This window comes from Pan troglodytes, chromosome X, assembly GCF_028858775.2.
Source record: "Pan troglodytes isolate AG18354 chromosome X, NHGRI_mPanTro3-v2.0_pri, whole genome shotgun sequence".
Taxonomy (NCBI): domain Eukaryota; kingdom Metazoa; phylum Chordata; class Mammalia; order Primates; family Hominidae; genus Pan; species Pan troglodytes.
This window is the reverse complement of record NC_072421.2, coordinates 129,829,556-129,851,293: the sequence shown is the minus strand read 5'-3', so window position 1 is coordinate 129,851,293 and position 21,738 is coordinate 129,829,556. Positions and strand designations below refer to the sequence as shown.

Below are 21,738 nucleotides of genomic sequence, written 5' to 3'. Positions count from 1 at the left end.
CTAGAGGCATAGTATCAAGGACAGCAGCCTGCTTAGTCTGGGGGGAAATTTCTACGTGATTGGGAGCAGAGGCCTGACTTTGGGTTTTTTGTTGTTGTTGTTGTTGTTGTTGTTGTTTTGTTTTGTTTTGTTTTGTGGGGGTGGTTGTGTGTTTTTTGTTGTTGTTGTTTGTTTTGAGATGGAGTCTCACTCTGTTGCCCAGGCTAGGGTGCAGTGGCGTGATCTCAGCTCACTGTAACCTCCGCCTCCCAGGTTCAAGCAATTCTCTAGCCTTAGCCTCCTGAGTAGCTGGGACTAGAGGCGTGCACCACTGCTTCTGGCTAATTTTTGTAGTTTTTATAGAGGCCGGGTTTCACCATGTTGGCCAGGCTGGTCTTGAACTTCTGATCTCAGGTGATCCTCCTGCCTCAACCTCCCAAAGTGCTGGGATTACAGGCATGAGCTACCGTGCGCAGCCCAGAGTCCTGACTTTTAAGTTGCTGTAGAAAGCCAGTTTTGGGGGAACAGTTAGTGCTGCTTAGTAATACTGAAAGGTAGGAAGCAGGAAAAATATTTGTGTAACACTGCAGTGTGATCACTGAGAACCAGGAATTCTCGTGACTTAAGTTTGCCACAGCTGTCCGTTGTTTTGATGTGCTGCTTGCTATGTCTTTCTTTTTCTCCCTGGACCTTTCCTTGTGTAATAAGGCATAACAGCCCCAGTAAAGGACAAAACCCACAGGAAACCTCATGTTCCCTGGGTGTGGAAAAAGCACTGACATGACCCTGAAGCCCAGGAGATGCACTGTGAGCTAAATCTCCTCACAAACATTCATAGTTTGGACTCCCATGACAGAGACTTTGCCTATTCACAACAGAGAGACACTTATTTTCAAACATCCCTATTAAGAAGGTTTTCCTCATACTGAGTTGAAATTTATCTTGCTGCAACTGGAACTTCACAAAAGAAGTCAGTCCCTATTCCAAGTGAGAGTGAATCTCATGTCTCCTGTCTAAGCCAAATACTGCAAATTTCTCCCACTTTTCCTGGTAGTTTATGGTTTCAAGGACACAGTACCATTTTTGGACTGGCTCCACTTTTTGTCAGAACTGAACTCATTACATCGTGAAGGATCTGAGCACCAAAGTAGAACAAACTTACTTTCTCCCTTGATCTGAACAGCATAATCTGTTAATGAATGTTAAAAAAGACTTTACCAAATTCTTTTTGTCTTAAATACTTTTGAAGGGGTAATTATAAGCTATGAAAATAGCTTCATATGCATCTGTCCATTTCTGATTATTTGAGTGTGTTTGATAGAATGCATAGGTTACAAGTCAGCCTCAAATTTCCACGTAGAGAGCTAAATATTATATCATAGGCCTTCAATTGTTACTTGTGAATATCAATATAAAATTCCCTTTTAAGTAACTGATCACAGCAGGGTCTTAGCAGTGAGATCAAGTTGGCTCATAAGAATTTGATAGAGGTAAGATTAAATAAAGGAGGGCTTCATGAAGAAATTCAAGCTTTTTATATTTTTAATGATTCATAGTGGACATGCTTTATAAAAGAGACATTTTTACCTTGTTCATGGATATAGCTCAGGTTGAGTTCACAGAAAGCAGCTTGTATTTAAAAAAAAAGAGAGAGAGACATAAAGGGTTGATACTTAGTTCATCCACAGTCTCACACCTCTTCGGCAGGTTTATGAGTTTAATAGTACAATCACCACCCAATTGGAACTGGGCAGTGACCCATCAGGATAAACCCCAGCCATAAATAAACAAGCAGTACTACCTTACCAGCGTCTACCTGTTGAATGTTCATCTAGGTTTCACCCCAATTTGTAGTTTACTAGGGAACATAACTGGTTCTGAAGATCATACCATGCTGCCAACTTTCAAGAGAAGGGGACACTCCCCATTTATACCAAAGGGAAATCTTTTTAACAACCAGATAAGTAGGTCTTCTGTCTTAGTTAAAATGTTCAGCAAAACCATTTTCTCCCAATGGTAATAAAAGGCATTCGAAATGATAGATTTTGTTTTATGGTTTATGATTTTAGTCCTGACCTTTGCCATCTGGTCTGCTGGGATAAATTTGGAAATTTTATATCTCTAAAGCTACTCAGTTTATTTTATCTCACTCTTCTAGCATGCTTTTCTTTATTTAGGTGAAATGAAAAGCAGATCTGTCACAGTGTGTGCACTGACAGTAGAGTTCCCAAAAGAAAATAGAGATACCTTGAGACCCTTGTTATCCACAGGAACGAGGTCATGGCATTACCCTTTTGGACACATGGTAGGATAGTTACTCAACACAAGCATTCCTGTTTCCTTAAGAATTTGGAGCATACCTAATTGTTGTTGCTGGGACATGTTTTTTAAGTAACGTGCAATTTGCTGAGAAAAAAAAAATGTAAAGTAATGTTAAACTTCTCCAAAGAATCTGATCCAGGGGCAAGTTTCACTGAGTATTATAAGCACAGTGGGATTTTGAAAGAACTGTAGACATGAAAGGATGGTTTAAAAATGCTAATAGGTTTTAGAATTAAACCTTACAAGAACTTAACAAAGCAAATGGTACATACCGAAATGGACAGCAAGCCTCTATAAATAAGAACTGCATATATTTTGCTAACTATCTACATAGTACCTGCGTGAGGTAGGTCGTGGGGGAGGAAATATTCATTTGCTTTTTCCTTACATGTTAGTTAGGAAATATATAATTATAGGACTTGAACCTGAAGTCTTTGTATAAACTGGATTTTATTTTATGGGGTGACAGTGTCAGACTCTGATCTACCAACATCTGTTTTATCACCTATATGCCATTTATGTCCTAGATCTGTATTGGAGTTTTAACAGGCAGAAATCTCTTTCCTGCTATATCTGTTGCTTCTGCTAATCTCATTTTTATAGATTCAAAGATGAGTATCCCTGAGATATTAATTATAAATTATTGTTTACTGTAGTAGCTTTCTGTCATATCCTGCCCAAATGAGGTCTAAATTAGTGAAGTTGAAAACCTTTTTTGTTTTTGCATTTTTTTTCTGTTTTGCACTACTGCTCATGTAGTTGGACTACCTTTTTTTTTTTTTTTTTTTTTCTTGAGACAGGCTCTTGCTCTGTCACTCAGGCTGGAGTGCAGTGGTGTGGTCTCAGCTCACTGCAGTCTTGACGTCCTGGGCTCAAGCAATCCTCCTGCCTCAGCCTCCCAAGTAGCTGGGACCACAGGCATGCACCACCATGCCTGGCTACTTTTTCTGTTTTTTCAGAGATGGGGTTTTGCCATATTGCCCGGGCTGGTCTCAAACTCCTAAGCTCAAACAATCTGCTGGTCTCAGCCTCCCAAAGTGCTGGGATTACAGGCGTGAGCCACTGTACACGGCTGTGAACCCCCTTATCTCTGCATTTGGTTACCTTGCTGTGGGGCCACTGCTTATCCAGTGTCTTGCCCAATGGATACCCTTACGGAGGATTCCCAGGAAATACCTTATATGACTGGTGCTTGCTTGGTTTGAGTACATTTGTTACTTTCTCTAGTACTAGTACCATCTCTCCCCCCACAGGCCCTGCAGCCTGGTACACTGCAACTGATACCAAAGAGATCAGCACTGGAAAAGCCCAATGGTGCCACCCCGGTCTTTAATCCCACTGTTTTCCACTGCCAACAGGCTCTGACTAACCTGCAGCTCCCACAGCCGGCATTTATCCCTGCAGGTGAGAACACAGCTCTAGGCACTGCAGCGAGTTTGGTGATGTTGTGAATGTATACAATGCAAAACAGCTTTCAAAGAGCTTGTATAGGAGGACTGTCGACATGTGTTTTGATTAAAAATAAAACAAGGAAGTTATGCTTATCTGCTAGTATCTAGAACTACTTGTTTTTCTATAATTCATGAAAATTCATGGTTTGAAATCAAACTAGGAAAAAGTATCAACATTTTTATTTTTAGCATTTGTTGGTTTTTGCTTATGATTAATTCACTTGGTTCAGTCTCAAACTAATTCCTTGACTCTTAGGTATCACTGTCACAGACAGTAGAGTGCTGTCAAAAAAAAAAGGCAAAAACTCCCAGCTTCGATATTATGGAAATGCGTTGTCAATATGTCTTTGATATGCCAAAGGTAGTTAAAATAAAACTACCCTAAGTGCATAATATAGTATAATATAGATTAAACAGATAGTTTTAGCCTGTAACTCCTGAATCAGTTAATATAAAATACATAGCAGTTTATATTTTCTGACATTTTGCAGCATATTTTGTTATCTCCTACATTCAGCTATATCTAATAGCCTGTTTTACATGAAATTGAATAGAAAATGTTAAGCCAGAAATTTGTTCAATTAGATATCATATATTGGGGGGAAATTAATTTTCTTCCAGTGGTTTAGTAGTTTAAGAATGAGCATATAGTCTCTTAGGAATAAATTGAAAATTCTAACCATTGAGAGTACAGCAGTTTTTTTTTTCCTTTTTTTTTTTTTTTTGACACAATGGTAAATGCCCAAGATTGGAAACTATTTCTAAATGAAAATAACATATGTTTTAAAAAATAATTTAGAAATCCTTGTTAATACCCGGACTTGAGAAAACTTATTGGTTAACTAGTAAATTAATCAGTTAATTAATTTTGAAAGGTACCATAAAACACCAGTCTTCAGTTACTAGCCACAGCAGTCCTTCATGCCATCATTTAAATTATACAATTTGTATACATTTATACGATAGTTTCTGAGAGGAAATATGGAATTCTTCAGCACTTTCTTACATCCCTTATAATAAGTAACTACTGATATCTAATAATTTAGATATTTTCTCCCAACCTAAGAAAAACACACATAATGTCTACAGAGTAAAAGAGAAAACCAGTATGAGTTGACATGACTTTATTCCTAGCATTTTTTTCTTCAAAAATTGTGGTAATTTACCTACACATTAGATCACTCTACCTTGGCTACTTCCGATTTGTATTATAGCTGTGGAATGAATTCAGTAGCCCTGGAAGTCTAGTCAAGGTGGTTGAATATAATAAAATGTATGCTGTTCATCATAGTTTTTCTTAATACTACAGTTACTTTGTTTCCAAGTTTGAATTTTTTGCCAGATTTGGCCAACATAAAATCTAGTTTCATAAGCAAAAATGTCAGAAAAATTCCCTTTCCCTTAATTAGTAGCAACATAAAAGCCTGTCCAGCTAAGAGGTCTCTCTTAATGGAACCTCTTTGCCATATATTCATAGTCAAGTCCTATTGACTATGAGACAGTGGAGGAGACAGTGTTAACAGATTAATACTCTAAATAGAAACACGGACACCAGATACGAGATTCTGGAGCATATTTAGAAAATGATATGTGTAATAAATTAAAATTCTCTTATTATAAAAATTATTTAGGATGTATTTGTCCACAATAAATATGTAATTTAAGTGAGTTAATTCTTTTAAAGAAAAATTATAGCTCATTTTGTACCTAAGAATCCAAGAATTATTTTGATTACCTGGGTTTGTGACCTTAAAACTAATCTGTAATTGTAAACATGGGAGATTGTTGGACTTGCATGTGCTGAGTAATTGATATTGCAAAGAAATAATCTTTCTGTTAAAATGTATTTCTATCAGTAAATCCTTAATAATCAAATATCTCTTTTCTTTACTTTCCACGCTTTTCTGCATGGTGTACAGGGCCAATACTGTGCATGGCACCCGCTTCAAATATTGGTAGGTTTTCTACAAAAATTATCAACATTTTCTAATCTGAAAAAATGTGTTTTTCTGTTGTGACTATGAAAGATGAATGACTGAAAGATGTGGCTGGAAATTTTCTGAGTATGTTAAGGTTTAACATGGTGCTTTCTGTTTTATGTCTTTGTAGCATCAAAATAGTCCTACTTTCTCAAGTCCTAGTTGGTTGCCACTGTGGCCAAATACTGGCCCTGTCATTTCTCTATTTCTACCCTAACAACAGCAACTGAAATATTAAAAAATCGTTTCTTTTACAATATTTGAAACTAGCCAGACTGGGCAGTTTTGTTCTTTGCTTAACATGTATTATTTAAAAATTGTAAAATACTTAAAATGTATAACTTGTCAAGTACAATGAAACAATTCCCACCTGAAAAAGTTATCTATACGACTTAAAGCATTCAATGTTCCTATGTTGCGAGAGGATGAGTTCAGCAAAGCCAGAGGATTCTGCAGTGTTCTGTAATGAATCCTGTAGTGTTCTAGCCTGAAGCACCATTGGCACAGAAGCTAGGCACAACAGAATCATTTCAAAATGACTCTTTGAGTGTTACGTGATTTTTAACAAGCAGTTGCACACAGATCCTTTTGTTAGCCACTAACACAATATGATAGCCATCTCTAAACCATTTTATACAGCACTAATACTGAAGAGCATGAGAAAGGAATGGGGAGTTCACAGCTCCTACAGTCCTCATGGGCACAAGGAACAGACCAGGAGAAAATAGCTCTGTTCTATGCAAGGAGAAATGATCCCAACCCGTCCCACTCTACCGTCTCACATCAATCCAGGCCATCCCATCCCTTTTGAGAGTTTGCAACAAATTGACCTTTGTCACCTTGGTGGACCAGAATAGATGCAGAGCCCCAAAAGCACTACTAACAGGCTTCTTGAGAATAAAGTTCAAAATGACAACCACATAGTAGCAGCACTCACTAACATAGTGAGATCTGAACCCTGGGAATGGAGGTGAGGCCCCTGTTACTGAGGGTTTGACTGTCTTCTGTAGGAATTAATAAACATTTCCATTAATACCAACAGGAGCACAATATGTATACCTTTGAATCATAATGTGTACAATTAGAACAGACTTCTGCAAGTTTGAGAAATGTGTCTTTGCCTTCATGTTTTGTGACAGTTTTCTTGAAGATGCTCTCTTGTCCTTTCACCTTCAGAGCTTTGCTTAGGAATGCAAACTGCATTCTTTAGTGGGTCTGCTTCCTGTACAATTGCTGCAATCCCAAAGGGAAAACAAGAGTGTTTTTAGAATTGGCATATGAGACAACAGGGATGGCTCTGGGTAATGGGTAACTAGAGATAAATGGAAGGGATAACTATGGAGTTTCTGTTAATCACCATTTGGGGTACATTTTCAGTTTCTATGACATTGCACATGTTAATTTTTCTCTGGCCATTCATTTTCTCTGTAGACTTTCAGAAAATCTGAATTTAATTGATGTAGACATGATAAATTATTACATATGCATGCTTGCCATTCACACATTGCCATTCACACATTAATTCCCTGGTTTGCTTTCTGAAATGAGCTAGACATCAGAAAGCACCCAAAAAGCTTTCTAAATGAGATAGAAACTAGAAAAGGCAAAGATAAAACATCCTGCAAGAGATTTCACAGCTGCTAACCATTGTAGCTATAATAGTTGCTGTGAAGACAAGATTTACTGTGAAGTACTCCATGTATTTGTTTGATAAATGGCCAAAGTTTCCCAGGAGTTTGCCAGAGGTGTACTTAAAAACCTGCATGCATAGTCCACTGTATTCTTCATATCTGCTCCCCTACCACATACCAACCAGTCTATCTACCATGTCTTTGCATGCAGATCAGGTAAGTATACATATAACTGCCTGTTTGCACCTGCAAATCTAGTGACGGCATTCATGTCCATAAGTCAGTGAACCTAAATTCCAATTTATGATTCCTTAATTCCATTTTGAATGCGCAGTCCAGTTACTTGTCTGCTTAACTAGCTTCAGATAGATAGCCCTTGTAACATTGGATTTTTGTTTTCATATGCATTCATTATAGCCCCTTCTGAAAATTTAGCCTTTTGAGTAAACTACAATGGGATTCTGCTCAAAAACTTACTAAATGTTGAGAATGGTTCCATTTTCCATATTGGTAACTATAATTGGCTTTCCCCTTTTCTCTTTTTAATTTTACCCCCTTCCATGCTGTGTTGCTTTGCACTGACTGTGATTGCATGAACACCCTGATGTATTCGTCGTTATGATGTCACATGGCTTGTTGCTGTGATACCTACCACACCTCATTCCATCGTAAATGTCATGGTTGCATAAATCCTCTACCCTCCCGTGTGTTGCTTCTATGGTTTTCAACTGAAAGTACCCATGATGCACGGTGCTACACCTACCACTGTGTCTGCAGCAACAACACCTGCCACCAGCGTTCCGTTCGCTGCACCAACTACAGGCAATCAGGTTTGGCCATTTATTTAAGCTGTTCAGATCAAGATAACTACAATGTTTTGGTAATGCACAGTATATGCTTTTTGGATTGGTGAGATTCTTATGTGTTTCTTAAGCCATTGTCACATTTAGAATTTTTATTTTTGTGTATATTCTAGAATGCTATATGTGCTTTGCTATTCATCCCAAGATGAATCAGAGGAGTTTTGCTCATTTTTAATTGGTTACCAGATGTTGCTCTTGATATTCTATATTTAATTACTGGTAACACACCAATCCTCAAATGTATATACTTAATATTACTTAAATGCTTCCTCATTGGTCAAGAGAATTTATTTCACTGCCATTTTTGATTATTGTGTTTAAACTTTGGCTTAGTACAGTCATCACCTTTACCTTCAGATCCACTGGAGAGAAAACAAAATATCACATTTCTTTCCAAGACATGGATATCCTTATCATTTCGCAGTGATTACATCAGAAGTTCCTTCTCATATGGACATTAGATGTGCTTGTTGTTTTGATTTTTATTTGCTTTAGGTATTTCTAGGCAGAGTTCACAAGGCAGATTATAAGTTTGGGGGGAGTCTTGAAATTATAAGGAGATACATACAATAATTATTGTATAGTATTAGGGCCATTTTGCCTTATTAAAGTGGGAACCATGCTTATAGACTAAAAGATCCACATATATAACAACATAAACAGAATTCTCCCAAGAAACTATTTTAATCTAAAATCTTTTTTACTACTATAGATACCCCAATTATCAATAGATGAACTGAATAGCAGCATGTTTATTTCACAGATGTAGAAGTTCCCAGTAGAACAGTAAGTTTCCTTCAGTATTAATATAAATAATATTTATAGGCTACATATTTTATTTACACAATTGCACTTCTAAAAGGCTTTCGTAAATATTTTCATTCATAGACATTGCTTGTGATGTAGAGCTTGATTTACACATTATAAATTTTCCAAATTGAAATGTGAGTGCAAATATGCAATATTTTTTATATGGCAATGACAGCTGGTACTGTATTTTCTCAATGAGCTAACACATTCTTAAATGTTTTCCTATTATTAAAGGAATATATAATTTGTTAGCCAGAGGCACAGATTACTTTTGAGTTGTAATTCTTTAACCATTTTATAGCTTCATTTTTTTTGAAGATCAAACAAGAATTTTCAGGATTTGACTGATATGATTATGTTAAACACAGTAAGCACTATGCCTGTCATGTGATATTGTATTGAATTTTGAGTGACATAGTTTAGTAACTGAGTCATTATTTTCATTCCAATCATGTCTCTTTTTTAAAATTTTTGTTGTTGTGGGATTTTTTTTTTCTCCTTCACCCTCAATCTCCTCTTTGCCTGGTGCCCATCATGGCACACACTTTTTTAAGCAATCATTCACTTAAGAACATGTGACTTCTGAAGCCACTTAAGACTCCTAGGTATTTTAATTAATTCTAGGGACTTACTAAAATAGTGTACCAACTCTGAATTGCATACCTTCATCATCGAAAGTTTGAAGTTCTCACACCTGGAGTGTGTCATTTGGTTGAAGGAGGCAGCAGTTCTGTTCCCTCGTGAACTAGTTCCCCAGACCCCAGCTAGCCCTTCTTTCCTGCTGAGGACACACGGGCTTAGAACACTAAGTGTTCTGGACAGAGCAGATAGCCGACTGGACATTAAATAAATAGGTCTCCTCAATCATAAGGAAGGATTTTAAAAGGCACCTTTGAGCACATGGGATAACTGAAGGAGCTATAAATTGTCATTGTTTCCAGAGGTGTCATTTGGGATAGTGGCAACTTGGAAATAGCACTAAACATGATAATGTAGGTTTTGCCAACACTTGCCCAACTTTCATGGGCTGCTTTACGTCAAGGTAACCACAAGTTGTCAAATTAACTTTCCAACAGAGCATGTTAGGGAAGAGTGATTCCTTCTTGCTTGATTTTGTTAGAAATGTAGAGATATTTGGCAGAACATAATCACTTCAATATGTAATAGGTGCTAAAAATTCCTCTAAAGTTCAAAAATGTAATTTTGTACAATACAATACCCAGACTTCACAGGTAGGCTATTTCTGCATGGCTCTAAAACATTCAGAGAAAAAGTTGAAAGTGTATTTAATATTTGCATATTTCAAAATGTTTGGTATCAAACATGTTTTCTCAGTACATGCCTGTTGAAAGGTGGACACATGGGTGTATGTTCAACAAAAAGTAGATAGATAATGCCTTAAACATTGGATTGCATCTCTGTTAGGACAGTTCTCCACATTAGCACTCAAAGGGTATCATAGACTATCATAGATATATGGTTCTTTCATGATCATTCTCAAAAGCCCCATTTCAATCTGAAATTCAGATTGGGGATATTTTGGCACTGTTAACAGACAGAACTGGAACAAGACCCACCACACTCTCCTGACTCTTCCTTCAATAACCTTTCAATATTTCTCACTCTTTCTTTCTTTCTTTTTTTTTTCCATTTCAGCTGAAATTCTGAACAGCAGAGTTATGGAGTATCAGAATCTTTCCATGGAAACCTCCATATGGCCTTTCTATATATATTCTCGTATGTCTTATTCTACCAACACAACAATAAGCGTGTTGCAGTCAATGTATTAAGCAAAGCAAACCTGCCAGCCAGCAAATTCAAATAAAAAATAAAGCATTAAAAATCAATGGAGATGTTAAAACAACACAAATAGAAAACTAGTAACTACCAACCATCCATCCTATTTGAATTATCAAGCAGAACATGACCATAAAATTTGGTAACTTGTTACATTACTCTTTGTGATTTTCTAATAACCATGCTAAGTGTATTTCCACAGTGAGCTTTTGGCTTACTATATACATTCTTGGTGGATAAATTGTTCATCTGTTTTTGAAGTGTTACCTTACTATTTTGTTTACAAGATAGTCTATTGGGTTGATTCAGGATGTAACAAATATATTCAGTACCATTTCTTGTGTTGTATTGTGTTGTGCTGTGTTAGGTTTTTACATACTGTAGTGTTTTGCTGTATATGTGTGGTGTTTGATTTCAACTAAAGTGTTATTAGTGGGGAACAGAAGTATATGTGCTTAAGAACATGACAGGTTCATGCAAATATGCTCTCTTTAGAATATTTCTGTAGGTTTCTTGGGACTGACATTTAAAACGCCTCACTTTTGAATGTGCACAAAACCTGCTCATTAACATGCATGTGTATAATTTGTACCTGCAGATCTGATGTTGCATAATACAATCAAATTACTAGATTTTTTAAAGAGAGAAATAATTACCTGCACAAAGCAGAGAACTTCATAAAACATTATCCCCTAATTCACTCTTCTTAAATAGCTTGGCAAATAAGACTTTACCTTTAAATGAATTTCTCAGCATTTATACTAAAAATTATGTAAAGTGCTCATTAGATTTTTTGTGTGTGTGGCTTGAGAATCCCATCTCCTAAGTTGAGTGTCTAAAACTGAGCCATTTGTCATCTTCAGCTGAGAAACTGGTACTTGGGAGCTTAAAAATATGCTAATTACAAGTTATAAATCAAACGGAGAGATGGGGGCATGGAGATAGTTTTTACGTACTGGAGGAAAGTGTGTAAAACCATGGCAATGTCACCTTTTACACAAATGCCATTTTCCAAATGCAAATGGCTCATGCTCTTTAGACTACTCTTTGAATAACAAGTAAGATGCAATCTAGCAAAAGTCAGTCAGGGTGAAAGAGAATTGGTTGCAAATGAGGACTTTCCTCCCCAAATGGACAGTCTTCTCTGTTGATCACAGAGGGAGCCTGAGTACAGGCTTGGAGAAATGGCTAGGACAGGGAACAGGGAAGCACTTACAATTATTCCTTGATTTATTCAAAAGAACTGGGAAAGATGGTTGTAGTTGTCTTTAGCTTCGGTTCAACTGAGTTTCGTTTTGTTAAACAGTTCAGTGAAGGAGAAAGCACCTGTGATATATGGCAAGTGTCCCCCTGCCCAAACTTTAACATCAGACCCTCTCACATCATAACCAAGCCTCTTTTATGCTTGTTTGGATTCGTTTGCCTTTATATATGTTTGAAAATGACAATAGAGAGGGTTTTATCACCCTTTGAATGAGACAGAGTGGCTATACTCCACAGAGCTCAGCTGAGTTCACATTACTAATATTTATGAAAGAATTTTACAACCAAATAATTCCTGTGGTGTGTGACATATCTCATCCACTCTACTCATTTATTAATGTTATTATACAGTGGTGGAAACACGTGACATTTTACATCAAGTAATAGATTTAATATTTTCTAGTAAATAGGTGCTCTTCCACCAGAAAGTATAAAACCATCATATACATATATATATATATATAATGGTTTTTCTCCTTCATGAAAATGACAAGTAAAAAGCAAATCTGATTGAGGATACCTTAAGCTGGCTAGAAGTGTTTGAATCACAGAACAATGGAATTAGCAAAATCCTTTTTATAGTTGATGGAACTGAATCCAGGGGCATATGACTTGCCCAAGGCTACCTTAGCCATTGTGGGACCCAGAAATATCTCCTGCTTCCCATTGTTCCTCCTTTTCACATTGTTTTTGCTTCAGAACATTTGATGCTCTCTTCCAAAGCAGACCCATTTGGCTCAGAATACAAGAGAGCAAAATTAGCTTTCTGGGAATTGATACTCTGTTGATCTTAATTATCCATCCAAATCCTGATCAACAGTGCTTTCTAAACAAACAGCCTTGCTTGTATTGAGTCATTGTCAGCTGTTGACAATGTTGCGTGGAATTAGAGATCAAGAGTTGTCCTGACCTTTACCTATGGACTCTTTGAACCAGTTAATTTCTGTTTCTGAAATCTTAACATTGCTATAGAAGAAAGTAGTGTATGCCTTTTTGAAATTCATCATGTATGGAACTGAGTTTTGTATGATCCGTGCCAGTGCCTCTCCAGAAGGGCAGATCTGATTACATGAATCCAGGAGGGATGCACCTGAGCTAGTCTGGATATATTCCTTAAAGGAGACAAGAACTTTTTTGTGCAAAATGAACTTTTGTGTAGTTTGACATCTGCATGCAGTGAACTGTCTCACTTAACTTTTTCAACTTTGGGCAAAGATATACATAAACCATAGATAATAGACCTAGAGTACAGCTGTTTTCATGTTGCGTTAAGCACTGGAAGACATTAACAATGACTTACCTTAAAGTAAAAGGTTCCGTGAGGGGTATTTAGGGCCATTGTATTTTTGGTGCCACAATTTTCTACATTGTTGGCATTTTAAAAGTTGTTTTCTAAATGAACTTAAGGAAAGAAAGCTCAAAGCCCTAAAGTTTTGATCAAATTCAATAGAGTTTTGAGAAAAAAATACAATTTTAAGATAGCACTCTTTAAACTAGATGTGCAATGACTTATTCAAATTATCTTTATTCAAGAAAAGAAAAGAAGAAAGATAAGTCATTAGACTATAAATTTCCATTTAAAAAGACAAGTCACAAAACTAATCAGTGACTCTAAACAAAAATTTACTGGATGAATTGTATATATAAAATTCTAATCACTTATGATTCTTAGTTAACATTTTATAAGCTTTGTATTTTACAGGGGCCTCTATTTATCCAAATTTATTGTTTTTGTCCATTTTTCTCATCCTTTTGCAAAAAATATGCAAGAGTGCTGAAACTTGGATAAAACGGGTCATGTATACAGAGAAAATAATCTAAAAGTTATCTTTAAGAGGGTTTTAGTAGTGTCAACTTTTTTAAAAAGTACTATGTGACCATAACATACGTATATTTTAAAGAGGGATTAAGATTAAATTAAAATAAATGGATTCATAAAATTGCTATTTAAATACAGTATTTACTTTTGTAATTGGAGCATGATTCCACAACCAGCTGTGGCATTTCATTTCACTTTTCTAGATCAGAGGCTTTAATTTGTAGTTAATCATGATGTGGAAAGTCATCTTCTCTCTACTCCATCAATTTTTTTCATCCGTTTTTGAACATGCTGAAGCACTTTGATCTTGCCATAAGTGTTGTCCTATACCACCAGGTGGTGTTCACTAATGGGAGGGCCTCAGCTCACCGGCTCTCCAATTTGGGAAAAAGCAAGTACCTCCTCCCTACCATCAGCAGAAACTGAATGAAATTAATCTTTGCAACTTGAATCTGTTTTAAGTAGCATTACCAATAAGCATAGTGATATCTGAATAAGGAATGACATTTACATTACATTTTATTAAATAAGAGAGAAAGTTAATGTGCTACTTGAAATGTTATTTGGTTCTTTGTCCCCCTCTTTGCAGAGTATAGATAAGGATGCTCTTAGGTAAAATGCAGCCACAAGTTTTCCGAGTTCCTTTAGTCTGTAGGGTAGGCTATGAGGTACAGAATGATTAGAAACTGAAATCCTCATTATTTTTCTCTCAAATACATTTCACATACATTGAAACAGAAATAGGCAAAATTTATGAGGGAAATCTGATTTCCCAATTCTGATGAATAGATATACTAAGACAGTAGCCTTGTTTAACCAGTGCCTGTAGAAGGCACTAGAATAAATAGCATGTCCAAGAGTATAACAACTTTTTTTGTAAATTTAGTTACTAGCCTAATCAAACTGTAAATATAACTCACTAATTGGTACCATATTTTCATTTTTCTTATTGTTCATCTTTAAGGTTTCATTTTATTGCTTTTTTGTAGCTCTAAGTAACTAATCAATTTAATTTCAAAGGAAAGTTAAAGAAAGTTTAAGCTTTTACTGCATGGATTCTACCCGCCTAGCTAGGTTCTGAACTGACACTGAAGTATGACAAGATACAGATTATAGTCCAAAACTATCCTTTACAGTTCACAATTTAAGAACAAATTTAACTTTATATACAAATAATAATTGTTATCTAATTATATTTAGTTGTTGCTTTGGCAACAAAATTACAACATGGCTACCTTTAGACATTTGTGTATGTGAACATTTTACTTGTAAACTATAGGTGATTTGTGACAGTATGAGCCTGTAGAAAATACAGCTCAAAACTATGAAAACAGACATGGTTGGGTTCTTTTTTAATCCCAAAGGCCCATATATAAAAGCTGAATTTGTGTCCTTGTGTGACTTTTTGTGAAAAAGTTTATAACACATGGATTCTAGAATCAGGCTTTATAGTTTATAGAATTTGTTGTGTGGATAGGGTTATTCCACAGTATTTAGACTTCAAAACGCAATCATTGCATTTTTAATACATTACCTAACTTTTTTTATAACTTAATTCAAAATTACCCCATTCAAGTGGCATAGCTGTAGCTGCAAAAATTCTGTTTTCTGGAATTACATGAGCAAATATAGCTATATGAGGATTAATGTATGACTAAAGCCTCTTTTGAAATTAATTCATATTTTTAAAACTATACATAAAGATACTGTGGAATGACCCCTTAACAGTGTTTAAGAAACATATGCTGCAGTTAATTGACTGTCTCAGTTAGGGTGCGGATGTGTGAGACACACCTTTTTTGCACTTATGTACATAGCCCATGAAAGCAATCCTTGGAGCTTTTTTTAAATGTAAGAAGTCTGTGATAATAGTGGAAAAGTTAGTAAGAGAGAGTTATTTCTAAGGCTTTGAAAAGGAGGGTGTTTTTGCTCTAAGACTTAACTAAAGCATAATGTTGCTTTGCTGTTATGGAGGCTTTCTAGTTTGCTACAGGTCACCAAAAGAGAAGGCTAGTAACAGGTAACAGGTCAGCCTCAGCTAACAGCACTGAACAAGAGTAGAATAACTTCATCTTTTAACAAGATAATTAGCAAAGATTGTTTGCTTTTTAAATTAATCCCCCCTATAAACACACACACACGTGCGCACACACACGCACACACACACACCGGGCAGTTTCTAGAACAAGTTTTCCTTTTTCAGTGGTTGTAAGCAGTGAAATACCTCATGTATTACAAGATAGATATTACCGTTATGATAGAATCAGATTTCATCTTTCACAGAAAGTGATCAGCTGATATATGTGTCAGTTAAAATGTTTATCAATTAATAGGTATTTAAGCGACAAATTGTTAATGTTGACCATTGTTCCTCCTTTAAGATCCAGTAACCAAAACCAAATCGGTAACCATTGAAAGATGATATTTAACAGTTAAGGATGGCCAGCATAGGGCAGTTCATTCCCTTCAACAAAGGGAAAAAAAATGCTCCTGGCACAACTTTATAACTGGCTTCATTTACATTATACCTGTTCAGTGGAAGCTGTTTTCTGACCTACCTTTACCAGATTACAAAGTAGTTAACTGTGCCACTTCAGCCTCCCACTGTTTTGTTTTAACTAAACAGAAGAGAACCAGCCAAAATCTTACGTAACACAGGAGCTGGAAGACAATGTTTCAATCTGACCATCTCTGCCAATTTTAGCTCCCACGCCACCTATAGATAGCCAGTTAACTTTCTTTTTGCCCCCAGGCAATGAGGCCTAGAAGAGGTCAAGGTTAGAAAGGTTAAGCATTTGATCACCACAGGTACTTGTAGTACCTAGAGAAGGAGCCCATCCTGGGGTTGGTGGAGTTGGTATTGCTACTCGTTTTGATAGTTCTCATTTACAGAGAAAGAAAAATAAGCCAAAGCCAGAAAGCAATCCAAGCCTTACAGTTGTCCAATACCTCAGGGCCAGTTGGCTAGAATTTTCTTTTCCCTCAGCCCATAATCACTTAGAGTTAGCCATACAACAAACAGCCTGACAATCTGACCAGCATTTCCATTGATATAAAATGTAAGCATTCCTTCATTCTGTAGTTAGGAACTCCAACTTCAGCCTTATCTCCAACATAATTTCCCAATTTAACCTATGTACTGATATGGACATTTCTTTGTGAATATGCCAGATTCAAGAATGTATTTTTCTAAGGTCAATAGAGATATGACATTTTAAGTCAGGAAAAATCACCTATAAATTAGTAGGAATAACTGTAGAAGCATCACAAAAGATACCCCATGAATAGATGGCATGGTGTGCATGCTGACAGCCACGGGGTCATACTCTGGAGTTTCAACATAGAGGCTGTGTTTCAATAAATAAGACAAATTGGGGAATTAAGTAAAACAAATGGATGTAACTGAGGCCCCCCCCCAAAAAAAGCCCTCTATTACTAACCTCAAGAAAGTATTTAGTTTGACTAATTTGTGCAGTTTCCAGCCCTTCTACTTGTTCTTGCCTGTAAGAGAATCACTAATACTCAAAAGCTGGATTATTGAAGAGAAATTTTATCTTTAAATAGAATCCATCCACAATTATGGTATATGTAAAAAAAAATGTATGACTATGAAATAAGTCGCAGCTCTTTGCAGATATTGCAAAATCCTTGCTAGGCATCTACATCATATTAGTTTTTAAAAAAATACCTCTGTAACAAGACCTAAAAGTAACCTATTAAGCAGTGCTTTTTTCTCTGAAAACACACAACCTAAAGATTTATCTGTCATAAAACTGCATGGTTCCAGAGCTTTATTTCTGTGTAGAGATGCTATTTGTTAGTGATGGAAACAAATTACTTTGTTGCTATGTCTTTTGTGTCTAGCAGTTGAGAGAATGATATGACCATCATATCACTGGATTATGGGAATGAATGCCCTTTTCAAAATAAACTTATTTATTAATATTTTAATATTATTTTAATATTATAATATTAATAATATTTTAATATTATTGTTGCTGCTTTAACAGAAAATGAGCCATTTGTCCCCATGCTCCCAAATTACAATGATTTAAATTAAAAAACTTTTGAAGGATTTTCCTAAATATATTCTTTTTTAAAGGACTAACTTTGTGCATTCATATAACAACAATTTGGAATAATGTGAAAAATGGAGGCACATAATTTGGGTGGAAAATGGCGATTAAAAATATATATAAGAAAATTATTAGCCATGTGTAACATATTTAAATAATGACCAGAATATTTCATGAGTACCAACTCTTCCCATAGTATTTTTCCTCCAAAATGCAATAGCTCATTCCCTCAACTGCAGATGCTTTGATTTTTTTTCAAGTTATAGTGCTGTAGTGCTTGTTTATGTTTAAAAGTGCACATTATGCAGCTCATTTTAGTATGCTACTTCTGTTTATTTTTTGTTCTTCTAATAAAATGCATAAACTTCTTGGTTATGTCTTTTTTTATGAATCCATATTCACACATTAGGAGTTCACTTGAAGGCTATTCATGCTCTAGTATATTAATCCTAATATTTAGTAATTCTAAAATGAAATTTAAATTTCTGATTTGGCTCAATGTTATATTTCATACATAGAGTAAATTTATTTCCAAATATACCATCAGTATTTTGAATTATGTAGATAATATATCCGTTGTGTTAGACCTATTACTCTTATAAGATTGAAGTTACTGACACAAGAAAAACACTTCTATTTTAATAAAAGAATACTTAAAATTTTGAGAGAATGCTTACTAGTTTCTCTTGTGCCTCAGAAATCCTGAGGCATAGTCTAAGATACATTATTAGAAGTTTCTCTTTCCCAGTTATTCATGTCTATCCTGCATCCCTAGTGTAACATATGAAACCAGTGTTGTTTATTTCATACTTTCCAGATGGGCATCAATCATTTCATAACAATGAGATGCATGAATTTTTCCATTAAAATGTTTTCTCTCACTTAAAATTGGTTATCTTCAACAAATGGCACAGTAATAAAAGGATGATCATTTTTGTTCTTTAAGAAAGTAAATGTAATTTAGTAATACTTTATTCTGCCTTATTTCAAAATGCTTCAAAAATGCGAATCTGGAACTTCTCTGCATTGACCACTGTTCTGGAGTTGGGCTGATAGAAAACTGCGGTGAAGAGAGTTTAGATCAGAGGCTATGGCAGAGCATAGTATTACTGATGTGTCTCTTAACAGTGAAGAGGGTCAGGGAGGAGGTTGGGTCCTTGTCAAGTGTCAGCTGCCCTATACATAGTTCTCTTGCCCCTTGTGCCCTGTTTTACTATTTCTAAGGTGGTTCCCATGATGGCATTTCTTGATAAGCCCACTTTGAGCCGTTTAATGTTTTGTAGGTGTTTCTGTGAGTCTGATAATACCAGCACTAAAAACAGTTCAGTATATAGACATTTACAAGAGGTCTTAGTCCTCTTCAGAATTCAGTTAATGTCTTTCTCTTTGAGGCTGCTGAATGTTAGGTAAGAATTCAGGGCAAGCATTCCCGACCATCATCAAATTGGAGACTTGGAGTTTCTATTGGCTGGAAGAAAGTTGACCCACAGGCAAAAACAGATGTAAACCAAGTTTGTCTTGGGTACTTTTCAAATTCTTTTCACAGCATCCTTTTCTCATCCCTCATGGTGGCCTCTGGCCCTGGAAAATCCTCATGATAGCAACTTATCAGGCCTGTTTCCTCTGATAGATCTGGACTTTTCCCCTTAAGTGCTTTCCTGTTGGGCTTCTCAGACTATGGAGAACTGCTCATAGTTGAGATCTAGGAGACAAATTACCCTATGGTGTTCAAGAATGGCCGTATTTAGTATACTGCCTGTCCTGGAAGTGTTCACATTTAAAAAGGCATGACTTTCCAATGGGCAAATATCAGACACCTACATGCATAGATAAGGGAAATATGTTTTACTTAAGCAAACTTCTAGGCATTGAATCTCAGTGTTTAGGCGCAGAGATGGAATTCCTATAAGCAATGCAGTCATTCACCACATCAGGAAGGCCAAAAAATGAAGACTCTCGTAATTTTGTTATTATCAGGAAAGTTCTGATACGATAATGAACCTAAAATACTGAATAGATAGTGAACATCCTAAAATTCCACTGACCAGAATCCATTCCCATGGTCATCATCTGTAGAGGGCATGATACAATGACAGGCCTGAGGTATGATTATAATTCTGGAGTAATTTAAAGCCTATATTTGTTAAACTTTAACAGATGGACACACATTCTCTGATTTTCTACTTGGCTCTTTCCTGTACTAGAAATGCGCATTTAACTAAACCTTCCCAGCTTTTCTGTTCAGTGCCTGACTTACACTACTCCCTTAGGCAGGAGGACAGTGGGTGTCTGGGGAATAAAAGCCAAGAGCTCCAAACAGAGGATTTTGGATACAAAGGGCAGCCACCAGGAAATAGCTTTGTGAGAGGGACAGACTATCTGATTCCCATTTGTACAAACATGTCCAAAGCAAAAGCACAGCATTCTAAAGTGGATGAAGAAATTAGTATACAATGGCAGTTCTGGCCAGTGCAGCCCAGCATTTTTCTGTTGTGCATGGAAAGAACACAGTGAAAAGGCAGGCAGGGCATCCGGTGCAAAGTGCAACAGACATAGACACACAAATCCAGTTTTCCTGATGAGAGAGGGAGCTATCTCTTCATAAGTGATGCAATGCAATGCAGGCATGTACAAGTACAAGGAAAGATTGATTTTTAAAAAATCATAGTGTAACTGGATGAATACCAGCAACAGCACCTGCTAAAGCAAACAGCCTGTTCATTAAAAACTGGACTTGAGGGAATGGAGAAAGAATCTGAGGAGCCTGCAGTCAGCATGCTTGTAGAGACCTTATGGCTACAGAAGACGATGATTAACCCATAGAGGTTCAATGTAGTTCTCAAGAAGAGGGTGGGAAAGCATAAGATGGGGACTAAGACTTTGCCTTTAACCTTCATGACATGAAGAATTGAATGACTCTTTGTTGGAAAAAATGGCAGTTATGAGATAATTGTATCCGTGTTAATTATATATATTTCTGTATATATAGTAAGTGGTTATTGATGTGCCTTTGTTAACCATTTCACTATTTAATAAATGTGTGTGTAGTTTATTCAAAGTGTTTCAGTCCTTCTCAATTTATATGAAAAAAGTCCCAAGTTAAATCCACTTACGGGTAGTTATACTAGGAAAACTTGCACCCATAAGAATCCCTGCAAACAGTGGTCATAATTTGGGGCTCACAGAAAGGGCTGCCAATGAAAGTCAAGCGGTATTTGTTCTAACAATCACACCCCGTTTTCACAATTCATATACAAAACCTCAGTGATAAGCAAGTGTTTACCATAAACTGAACTACAAGCCAGCGGTAGAGAACACTCTAATAAGCAACTCCTTTCTTCTGATGGACACCATCAGAAATACTAAAGAAGCCTGGAATATCAGTGTCATTGGGATGAAATTCTGGATCCAGAGGAACACCCAAACCACTCAGGAACAATATCCAAGGAGTGTCAGGCATCCCAACATGTTGTCCTCTACTCTCCACATTCTGGAGAAATGTTCCTATGGGGGAAAAAAATACAGCTCTAGATATTGTTAGGGTGGCTTAGGGAAAAGTCAGTCCAAGAATAACTTTTTTAGTAATAACAGACTAAAAAATAATTGGAAAATTATGATTATGAATGTATTCAGTGCTGCGCCATTTGACCCTTCTCCTTTCTGCTCCATCCTCCACATTACTGCCAGAGTCATTTTCCTAAAGTCAGATGGTGGATTATTTCGATTCCTGATTAAAATCTTCACAGCT

At 36.2% G+C, this 21,738-nt stretch overlaps 1 protein-coding gene and 1 long non-coding RNA gene across 24 annotated transcripts in view; one reads left to right on the top strand and one right to left on the bottom strand.

Moving 5' to 3' along the window:
• The window catches only part of MBNL3 (muscleblind like splicing regulator 3), a 118,713-nt gene extending 100,355 nt beyond the window's left edge, over positions 1 to 18,358 (top strand). For 9 of the 23 annotated variants that reach the window (XM_063804067.1, XM_063804073.1, XM_063804074.1 and 6 more), the window contains 4 exons: positions 3,555 to 3,705; positions 5,672 to 5,707; positions 8,098 to 8,192; positions 10,692 to 18,358. In XM_063804067.1, the coding sequence (XP_063660137.1) occupies positions 3,555 to 3,705; positions 5,672 to 5,707; positions 8,098 to 8,192; positions 10,692 to 10,703 (294 nt within the window). In that variant the 3' untranslated portion in view covers positions 10,704 to 18,358. Of the gene's footprint in view, positions 1 to 3,554; positions 3,706 to 5,671; positions 5,708 to 8,097; positions 8,193 to 8,937; positions 9,012 to 10,691 lie in introns of all 23 variants that reach the window. The other 14 variants (XM_009439640.4, XM_009439637.5, XM_009439641.5 and 11 more) reach the window with 4 other exon arrangements.
• LOC107971183 (uncharacterized) overlaps positions 1 to 21,738 on the bottom strand; it is a 215,356-nt gene that overhangs the window by 43,085 nt on the left and 150,533 nt on the right. The gene's annotated exons all lie outside the window — the stretch shown is intronic.